This window comes from Phyllostomus hastatus, unplaced genomic scaffold (assembly GCF_019186645.2).
Source record: "Phyllostomus hastatus isolate PE091 unplaced genomic scaffold, TTU_PhHast_1.1 phas_contig_86, whole genome shotgun sequence".
NCBI classification, from domain to species: Eukaryota; Metazoa; Chordata; class Mammalia; order Chiroptera; family Phyllostomidae; genus Phyllostomus; species Phyllostomus hastatus.
Genome location: NW_025333977.1, coordinates 51,222,764 through 51,233,947, shown reverse-complemented (window position 1 = coordinate 51,233,947; position 11,184 = coordinate 51,222,764). Strand labels below are relative to the sequence as shown.

Below are 11,184 nucleotides of genomic sequence, written 5' to 3'. Positions count from 1 at the left end.
AAGTCACCTTTAGGCAACAAGAGACCTTTGATTTTGGTAGACAGCCTGCACAAGGTGAACCCATGGGATGAACAAATCCACTGACCTCAGTCCCCTCTTTCCCTCTAGTTTTTTTGATGGGGCTCCCCATTCAAGAGGAACATTACGACTCAAATCAAGGATGTAGTCCATTAAGGTCAGCCTTTCTGAGGGAATACCAGGGCTTCACATGTAGAGAGTGAATTGTAGGGAAACATGGGGAGTCAGAAATCAAAATTAATAGCCACCCTTTGAATTGTTTCTTTTCTTTTCCTTTCCTCTTCTTTTCTTTTTAACAATGTCTTATGTTTTCTTTTATGGTTAGTTTCTCTCACAATATCTCCTGATGCTGTATTCATTATCTTAACCAAATTTTAAGTGGCAGTGTTCCTTCCCCAGTACATTTGTATGAACCACCTTAGCCTCTTGAGTGATCAGATGTGAAAAAAAATACATAGCTAAATGCCACCCAGGCAGTCCATTATTCTCCTTGTATAGATTTTCCAGTATAACAGTATACTTTTAAATGTTTGCAGTCTGTATTGCTGAAGGAACACTGAAGTCTTCACTTTTTTTTTATGTGGTTTGCCTTCTAATTATAATTGTGTAGTAAACTGTTTAACTATTACTTCCTGAATCATGGATTCTATGATGCAATAAAAATCCAGTGGAAAATTTATTTGTTGTTATACAGAGAGACATTATTTCCAGAGCATTTTTAAAATGATTTCAGCAGAAGTGAATGAGTAAAGTTTCAAAGAATTAATAGCTGCAGAAAACCAACTTACTGTTGTACATAAGCTCATGCAGCCCCCGGGTACAAGTACTTATGTATCTCCTTTTGTTGAGTTCTCTATTTTTTATGAATATGCATATTGGGGAAAAAGCTTCCATCTGCTCCCTTTTAGCTGATTCCATCACATTTTTGAGCTGTGCTTCATTATGGAGCTTCAGAGGAAGATGATCATTTACATTACATATGGATATAAAGGAGAGAGAGAGTTGATGAATTGCAAACAAGTATAATTTATATGGACAAAGTGTGCCAGAAGTGCTTTTCACCCCATTTTATCTGCAAATGGAATGATTCCTACCCATTCACTTGGCCTCATGCCCAAGAACTCAGAGAAGAAAACCATCCCATTAGACATATGCATCAGGATCCCACGCCTTCCCTATGAAGACATGGTGCTGTGAACTCAGGCCCGCCAGGGAACCAGAAGGTCAAAGAGGTCTATGAATTTACCAATGTCAATTTTTAGATTCTTCAACCATGGACTCTTAATTTATAATCTACATCTGATACTTAACTGTTGCTAATCCAAATGTGAGAGTTTATGAGATGAAGTAGAAAAGGGGAAGTAAGGAAAAGCTCACATTTTCTTGGTGGCCTCTCTCTGAACTTTGATTTCCCATGGCAGATCATTTGCCTAAATGCCCATAAGTTTCATAAACTTGTAAATACCTACATTTAGGGTGTTTTCTAGTGGTTTCTCTGCTTGCAATAACATTATCAGCTCTGACTCCATATTATAAAGACCAGGGCCCAACATATTACAGTAGCAGTAATAACTCCAAATCTTTTATTTATTTATTCACTCATTAGTATAGGTGTTTATTTGTTTAGTCAATCATTTAGTCTTTAAAATGATTATTCCTATACCATGCCAAGGGTGGGGAATTTAAGCTAAATAAAACATAGCCTCTTCCTACACTGTCAAGAGTAGACAAAGAAATATTCTGTTATGACCAAATAGTCACTTATTTGCAAAGTTCTGCTAAATCAGCCAGTTCTCTCTCATTGCCGCTGGACAGTAGTCATCCAAGCCCTCCGACAATTTGTGTCTGAAAAATTTGAGACTACTCCAAGTCCATACTTGTGCTGTGGTAGCATGTACACTGCTTCCACTTCATGTTCAGATGTCAGTTTTTATGCACATACCACATGCATTGTGCTGGGTGCTTTGCACGCATTGTTTAATTGAAGCAACATAGTCATGTGAAATATTATTACTACAATTATTTATACTTTGTAGAGGGGGAAAAATAAGCTCAGAGCATAAATGACCTGCCCAAAGTCACACAGCCCTCAAACCAGGACCTCCAATCTGTGTGTATACATCAAAATTGGGTGTGATCAGATGAATTCATTCATAAGATAGGAGGTAGCATAAAGTGAGAGTTACTTCAATCTTATTTCCATTGGCCCCCCCCAAAACTGGACAAATTTACAAACTGTTCTTCTTTTTCCTGTATTTAGTACCTATTCTTTTTGCTCTAAACTTTTACATAATTTTAGCATGACTTCCCACTTTATGAAGGAGTACTTGAAGTCCGCATGCTGATTTATTTATACACTTTCTTTGCCTGTGGTGGGGGATGGAAGTGCGTGCATGTGTGGGACGATGGAGTATCTAAGATTTCCTCATATTATTTTTCTCAGAACTTATGCTTGTAACGGAAGTTTCTCAACATGAAATGTCATCAATTTGGTCTCACTCAGGAAGTTGCAAGGCACTTGACTGTAACCTCAGTGAATTGGATGTTCTCTAAAACTGATAATCTTTAGCTGCCTATCATTTTTGAAGTTTTAAAAACTTCAAAATTTCTTAACTAATTCCCTTGGCAATTAATTGATTAAAAACAACTCCTGTACAATACTTCAGGGTGAAGATATATTTGTGTTTATATTAGCAACAGAATGGGGGGAGGGGAACCAGAATTTAAATGATCTGATTTTTTGCTTTTATTAAAAATGTACTATGAGGCAGGCCCTCACTGGTGTAGTTTAGTGGACTGAGTGTAGGCATGTGAATCAAAGGGTTGCCAGTTTGATTCCCAGTCAGGGCACACGCCTGGGTTGTAGGCCAGGACCCCAGTAGGGGGCACGCTAGAGGCAACCATACACTGATGTTTCCCTTCCTCTCTTTCTCCCTCCCTTCACCTCTCTAAAATAAATAAAAACAAAATCTGTAAAAAAAGTACTAAGAGGATTTTATCTATTTACCGGAAATACAATTTCTATAACCATGCATACCATCATAGCACACCTGAATTTGGATATTCCTGAAATCAGAATAATCATTGCATCCCAGCATGATTTTATAACTTTCTATACTGAAAATGGCAGGTGATTTCAATGGAGAGGCTACAGGGAAATTCTAATGCAGATTATCTGATCCAAAGGCCTTTATTGGCATAATATTGGGCAACATATATGTTCCATATCTAAATGTTATTGAGTGAATAATAAATGAATGAGAATAAGACTCTCACCAAGTTTCAACCTAGACACACAGAGCCATTATAAGCATCTTTAAGCATTAAAATATCAGCCCTCTGGCCACTTTCACATTCACTCTTAAAAGGCTCAGTCTCATGTCTCTCAGCCACATGCCATAGAAGGTCTAAGTTCCTCAACTACTTTACAGCTTCTGCTAAACTAGTCTCTACCTTCCTACTCCTTTTATCCTGCTTTCCATGATCAAGAGAAAAATCTAAGACAAAGGTGAGGCTAGAGCTGCAGGGGGCCAGTCGGTACTGTGAAGGCAGCAGTGCCCCCTGACTGTGGTATACACCTGCTTCATCTGTGTCCTCTTCAGTGCTGAGCTCTGATGCAGCCATCTCTCCACCAACTTGAACCTCATGGTGTCTCCACTTTCCTCCCTCCACTCCTCTTCTCAGGAGTCTATTCTCTCTTCTTCTGCTTCCCTCTCCTCAAGGCCTCTGCAGCACTTCCACTCAAAAGCTTTTCCCTAGACCCTTGACTGCATATCATATCATCATTTTGAAGGGATTGAAAGTGTGGCTGAATATCATCATAGGAGATTTCCACCACTTTATAATGAAGTAATTCTTTAGAACTTAAAATTTCCTGGCATCTTCTTAAATAAATTGTACTCTCTTGACCTCCCTGAGGCAGCAGATTGAGTAAAATTTAAAAATTATGGTCAGTGGCCGTGCTGTGTCCAACACGTCCCTAGAATATTCAATTTGGAGTGGTAGCCATAGCAGAAGTGGGGCCACGATGAAGACAGCATGTTGGAAGTTTGAAATTGAAACACTCTTTTCTGCTGTGGAGAGAGAAGTAGGCAGATGCTTTACCCCTGACCTGGGTTCTGCAATGGGATTAAAGTTCATGGATCTAGAAAAATGCATTAGAGAATTATAATGTAATGTTGTTCCTCAGCATTTGAATAACACTTTGTTTCCTGATTTATCCTAAGATCTTATGTTTTATTTATTAAAAAATAACCTTTTATGTCATGGAAAGTATTTACCTATAGGTTGAGTAGGTTGATTAAAATATAAATATGGAATGTGTTACGTGAGAGTCATTGTTATATTCAAGGTACTCCAGTAGACATTTACTAAGTGCTCACTCAGTACCCATGGACTAAGGAGGCTAAGCAAAATAATGTCTGCCACAGTGAAAGTCACCATCTCATAGAAGGACAGATGTCATACAAATAGATAAAATATAATGTATAAGTGCTATAATCAATTTGAGATACAGGTTGCTCTGGAAATGCAAAGAGGAGAATATCAAAGGAAATCCTGGAAGGGCTTCACAGAATAAATGACTTTTGTGAACCTTAAGAAGGAAAACAGAGGGCGGTTTCTGGATGTAGAAAATAGCAGAAACCATTCCAGAAAAATAAATAATGTAAGAAAATTCACAAAAGGAATAGTGAATTTTCAGGGGATTGCAAGAAATTGTTAGGGCTGGAGAATGTAAAGTGAGAAGCATGAGAAAAAATGTATGACTTATAGATGTAGGTAAAAATGATTGAGAAGGACCTTATGTATCCTGGAAGAAAGTTTAAATATTATACTAAACACAATGAGAAGCCATCAAAAGATTTCAAGCTGAGTAATACATGATTTGATTGGCATGTTGGACAGGTATTTCTGTAGGATCTGGGGATGATAGATTAAGAAGAAGGGTGCTTGTAGAACAGAGGTCAGTTGGAAAGCTATTACACTATTTCATACATGTAATCATGAGGTTACAAAGCAAGACAGAAGTCATAGGAATGGATAGAAAGCCATAAATATGAAAGGATTTCTAAAGGTGAGATGCATAGGGCTTGATTACTTATTGAATCTATATGAAGAAGACATATGTGAAACAAAGTGAGAAATGATTTTCTGCTTTCAGTAGCTGGCTGGGTGTAGGTACTATTAAAGAGAAGTAGAGTGATTTCAGTCAAGATGGTAGGGTATGTAAATGCAGTACTTGCCTCCTCCCACAACCACATCAAAATTACAACTAAACTATGGAACAACCATCATTCAGAACTACCTAAAATCTACCTAAATAGAAGTCCTACAACTAGTGATTTAAAGGAGAAGCCACACTGAGACTGGTAGAGGGCCAGAGATGCAGAACAAACTGGTCCCACACCCACATGCGGTGGCTAAATATCAGGAGGGATATCTCAGCTGTGGAGGTCTCCCCTGAGGAGCTAGGGGTCCCAGCTCCACAGTAGGCTCCCAAGCCCAGGGTTCCAGTACTGAGAAAAGAAGCCCACAAAATTTCTGGCTGTAAAAACCAGTAGGGATTGGGACTGAGTGAGATGGAGGGATTCTGGAGTCCCACGTGGTTCCTTAAAAGGAATCACACATGGACTTACTCTGACTCACTCACTCTGAACTCCAGCACCGGGACAGCAGCTTGAAAGGCAGCAGGGACAGGAACTGAAGTGTCTGGAATCAGAGCGAGGTCTGGGGGAGCAGCTTTCTCCCAGAGAAAAGAATTGACAGAGGCTATTGTTCTTTTGATGAATCTTCCTCCCACAGAGCCAGCAGGTGGGTACCATATCTGAGTCTCCATCAACCTGGTTATCACTGTTTGCCTGGTGATTCCTTGAGACCTTACCCCACCCAACCTGTAGACCCACTGAAGCTAGCTCTCTCTGCTATGTGAGGACACAGTAAGGTGCTATCTGAAAACTAGGAAAAGAGCTCTCACCAGAACCCAGCCATGCTGGCAACCTAATCTTGGACTTCTAGACTCTAGAACTGTGAGGAAATAAATTTTTGTTGTTTAAGCCACCCAGTTTATGGTATTTTGTTATGGCAACTTAGGTTGACTAATACATAGAAGTGTTAAGGAAGTTGAATAACACAGATCTGGGGGCTCAGGAAACAAACTGAGGTGAGGTAAGTGGTCTGGAAATTTATATATATGAGAGAGAGAGAGAGAGCACTGATTATAAAACCTTGTCTGGTAGGAGATATTTTGTTTACATATCTAATATGAAAATAGTGACACTAGTCTGGAAAATAACAAATGAACATAGTTCATTTTATTTTTAAAATTGGGACATTTTAAAATTAAAATTATTTACACTTAAAGGTGAAACAACTGTACAATTATTACAATTAGTTTTACTAAAACAGAACTGACAATATATTATTTATACTTGTATACCAGATAACAGTAAAGAAATCAATAAAAAATTACTAAAACTCCACTGTGAATTAGCATAAAAATGTCTCCAGTATTAACTCACACTTATCCAGTAGGTATAAAAATGAATGTAAATGCTGCTTGGAAAAATTGATTAAACAGACACAGACTCTACTGCTATTCATTTGATAATAGGCACAAATTCAAAAGTGGCAGGTATGAAGAAAGGAGGGGATTATTGCAGAATTTAGCATTTTGCACTTAAAAAATAAAGCCGAATAGGGCTTACATGACACATATCAAAGACTTATAATAGACCTTTTCTAATACATACATGTAACACATTAACATGTAGCACTTAAAATAATAAATATACACATTATTTACAATAATTGGGAATTTTAGAGATATTAACTTTTATATACAATCATTCATATTAAAATATGTTAACTTTAGGTTGTATTTGCAAACACTTCTCTTTCTTATTTGATCTTTTAGCTCAGGAAGAGTTAACAGGGAATGCAGCGGCAGATACAGAGTTTAGAATATGTGCTCAGTCACTGGTTTCTGTGATAGCAATCTTCTGCACCATGGCAGTCAGATTTCCAGACTCCAGATCTTCTTTGCCATTATCTGAATTTTCTGATGAGATATAGCAACCAGAGTCCCTTGGGCAGTCATGTAGCTGTGACTTATTTAAGGAGATGTCTGGGCTTAAGGATAGGGACACAGATTCATTTTCTTGCTCTTGAATAACTGAAAATGGAAAAGAGGGCAGCAGTTAGGCAAAGCAAAGCAGTTTTATTCATGTACTCATTCATCTTTGGGCTATTTTAAGGGTTGCAAGCTTGACTTCATCATCATAGAAACTTCTGTAAGTAAATGATGTATTTGTATATTTGCTTATTATAAAAGTAGTATTTACAAATATTCAAACCACTATTTTCTTAGAAGACAAAGTCTGACCTTTGTTGCTCACTTGCAGTTTCATGGTATTCATGTGAACTGCTTGCATAAGCAAAGATCAATATGGACTCTCATTTTACATCGATGATAAGTTGCCAAAGAAAGCAGATTGTACCCACAGTGTGATGGATGCCTTGTCCAAATACTCCTTAAAGAAACATTAGATGTTGAGTTTTGTAAGTTTTTAAATAAATTTTGGATATTAACCCCTTATCTGATGTATTGGTGAATATGTTCTCCCATTCTGTGGGTTTGTCTTTTGAATTTGTTGATGTTCTCCTTTGCTGTGCAAAAAGTTTTTAGTTTGATGTAGTCCCATTTGCTTCTTTTTTTATTCTGTTTCCCTTGCCTGGGGAGATATATCGGATAAAATATTGCTATGAGCAATGTCTGACATTTTACTGCCTATGTTTTTTTCTAGAATTTTTATGGTTTGGGGTCTAATATTTAAGTTTTTAATCCACTTTGAATTTATTCTTGTGTGTGGCACAACAAAGTGATCTAGTTTCATTTTTCTGCATGTATCTCCCAGCACCACTTACTGAATAAACTACCTTTATCCCATTGCATGTACTTTTTTCCTCTGTTGAATACTAGTTGACTATAAAGGTGTGGGTTTATTTCTGGCCTCTCTAAAAAAATAGGTGAAGGACCTGAATAGATACTTCTCCAAAGAGGACATCCAGATGGCCAATAGACATATGAAAAGATGTTCAACATCACTAATCATCAGAGAAATTCAAATAAAACCACAGTGAGATACCATCTCACACCTGTCAGAATGGCTATCATCAACAAATCAACAAACAATAAGTGTCAGAGAGGATGCAGAGAAAAGAGAACCCTCACACAATGTTGATGGTAATTCAGACTGGTGCAACCACTGTGGAAAGCATAGAGATACCTCAAAAAATTAAAAATGGATCTGCTTTTTGATGCAGTGATCCTACATCTGGGAATATATTTGAAGGAATCCAAAACACTAATTTGAAATAACATAAGCACCCCTATGTTCACTGAAGCAATTTTTACAATCACCAAGATATGGAAGCAGCACAAGTGTCCATCAGTAGATGAGTGGATAAAACGACAATGAAACATTTACACAATGGAATTCTGCTTGGTCATAAGAAAGAAGAAAATTTTACAATTTGCTACAGCGTGGATGGACTTAGAGAACATTAAGCTAAATGAAAGACAAATACCATATGATTTCACTTAAATGTGGAATCTAATGAACAAACACAACTAACAAGCAAAATAGAGACAGATTCATAGATAGAGAGCAGGATGACAGATACGGAGGAGGGAGGTTAGGGGGTGGAGGGATAGAGCAAAAATGCAAAAGGACTCATGTACATGGATTGTAGGGGACCAGTTTGTTTCAGTCTGGCAAATGTGACTCAGCTCTGTATGGAAAACCTACAGAAGCAAAGTGGTGGGCAGGAGCCAGACCTTCAAACTGAGTTTTCCCATGGAAATCAGGCCTAGAAAATGCATACTGACTGTTATGGCTTGCTCTTGCTAAAACTCCATCACCCTGGTCTGAAACAACAAATGTGTATGGTCTATCTTCAAGGTAATTTCCAAAGCCTGTGTGAATTTGCCCAAGGACAGAGCTAATCAGCTCGTCGCCATTGCCCTCTGCATGTTATTTTCATTTCCTTGATTGTACCTAAAATGTAGACAACAATATTCTATGTAATAGATAATAAATCTTTCTCTGATGTAAGACCCAAGAAAAAACAATAAAAGCTTGTCTAGGCAAGGGTCAGGGCACTCTCCTCTTGAGAGAGTGGCCGAGGCATTCATAGACACTCTCCCCTTGAGAGGGTAGCTGTGCCGTCCCCTTTTTCTCCACAGGATTGCTGTCACCTATGCATTTATTGTCTCTTTCAGCCACAACAGGCAGACTCTGCTGGCCAGAGTCCACCACAATGGATAACAGTGTGGTGATTGCAGGGGAGAGAGTGTAAGGGGGGGAGATGGTAATGAAAAACAATAAAATTAAAAAATAAACAATAATAAAAAGTAACATTAGAAGTCATTTGTAGTTTAAATGTATATTCCACACTAATGAATAGTGATCTTTGTGAATAGTTCTATAATAGAATCATAATTATGGGGGTTATTGAGTAAAAGATCACTATAGGCAACAATGTATAGTGGGACTTCAATGACTTGGAATTTAACTCATAAAAAGTAGTCATGGGGATGCAAAGTGTAGTCTAGGAAATATAGTCAATAATATTGTAATAATTATGTATGGTGCCATTTGAACTATTAGGAACTACTGGAACTATTAGGGAATACTTTGTGAAGTATACACGATTGTCTAACTACTACCCAGTACATATGAAGCTAGTACAAAATAATATTGAAAGTAAACTGTAATTTTTAAAAAGAACATAATAGTAAAAAAAAGGACTTAGAGTATTCAGAATTTTTCTGTTTGTATTCACTAGTCAAATAGAGATAGAAATCAGGTTACTTTTAGGTAATAAACTACTACCATTTCCATTTAGTCTGCCTTATTTAGTTTGTCTTCTATATCTTTTTGTAGTTCTGAATAACAACCATTTATGTCCATATTAGTAATTGTGTCATCAAAGCAGTATTCTAGATTCAACTGGAATTTTTAAGAAAATATTAATATTAGAGTTGTAACAAAATATATTTCTAAAGTACCTAAGTAGTCCAATAAAGTTTCACTTTGCTCAAAAAAATTTAGCATTAGCATTCTGTCTGTTACTGTGAAGTTTCTTTCTTTCCCTTCCCTGACACCAGTAAATGGGTATTTCTCTGAGTTATTAGATAAGTTCCTCAGAGAAGAGGTGGATCTTGGCTCACCACTTCTTAGGTGTGTCAGCATGTTTTTGTTCAAATGTCAGGGCTTCTTCCACTTGGACCTCTGAATAGCTAAGACTGGAAGAACCAAACGCATTTTTCACAGGTGGGGCAAGACCTCTGCCCAAGATGCTATGTGCTTCATCCTGTTCTAGTCAGAAGAGCCTCAGTCCTGCCTTCAAAACCTTTGGGAGAAGGAAATTGTGTAATTCCCCTCAATAGACTCTTATACTGCTAAGTAATTTATATTTAGCAAACCCACACTTTATCTTGTCTACACATCTGCTTTTCAAATACATTTTCTAGACTCCAGCTATCTTGCCAACATTAGTTTATGGTTCACTGTGTACCCACTTGTTATCAATCTTTGTTACAAGAGAGAATGGAGCCCTGTTGCCCTAAAGCATTCTTATATGTAATACACCAACTTCTCTTCAATGTATGTCCCACACATGGAAGAACTGGAAAAATGGTGACCTAAATTATTTTCTGTATTCTGTGGCTTGGATGAACAACACAAGTTGAGAAAGGCTGGAAAAAATGATGAAAATCATTTCTTTACTCATCTTCAAAATGAATCATAACAGTCCTTTTAACCTTTTCCTCAAAGTGTTCATTTGCAACAATGAAACCACGTTTATGCCATTTTCTGAATCTTCAACAGATTCGATACAATTTTATTTAATTATGGATTCAATTATCAGATATTTAAATCTAGTGATGTTACAGCTAGTTCTAGGCATGAGGAAATTTAATTTTAATATGAATCTATTGTATTTGTTATTTTAAAATTTTAGCTACCATGAAGCATTTTCTCTTTATTAGTCATAACAATCTTTAGGTTTGAGAAAGTCTGCTTAATATTCATTAGTATTTAGGAGTACCTGTTTTACTTTTGTTTCCAAGCCCCCTTTTCATGTGTGTGTGTGTGTGTGTGT

General features: G+C 37.2%; 1 protein-coding gene across 2 annotated transcripts in view; it reads right to left on the bottom strand.

Moving 5' to 3' along the window:
* Positions 1-6,310: 6,310 nt before the first annotated feature.
* LOC123827073 (SAM domain-containing protein SAMSN-1) overlaps positions 6,311-11,184 on the bottom strand; it is a 47,738-nt gene continuing 42,864 nt past the window's right edge. For both annotated transcript variants that reach the window (XM_045851375.1, XM_045851376.1), the window contains exon 8: positions 6,311-7,189. In XM_045851375.1, coding sequence (XP_045707331.1) covers positions 6,987-7,189 — 203 coding nt within the window. In that variant the 3' untranslated portion in view covers positions 6,311-6,986. The remainder of the gene's footprint in view (positions 7,190-11,184) is intronic.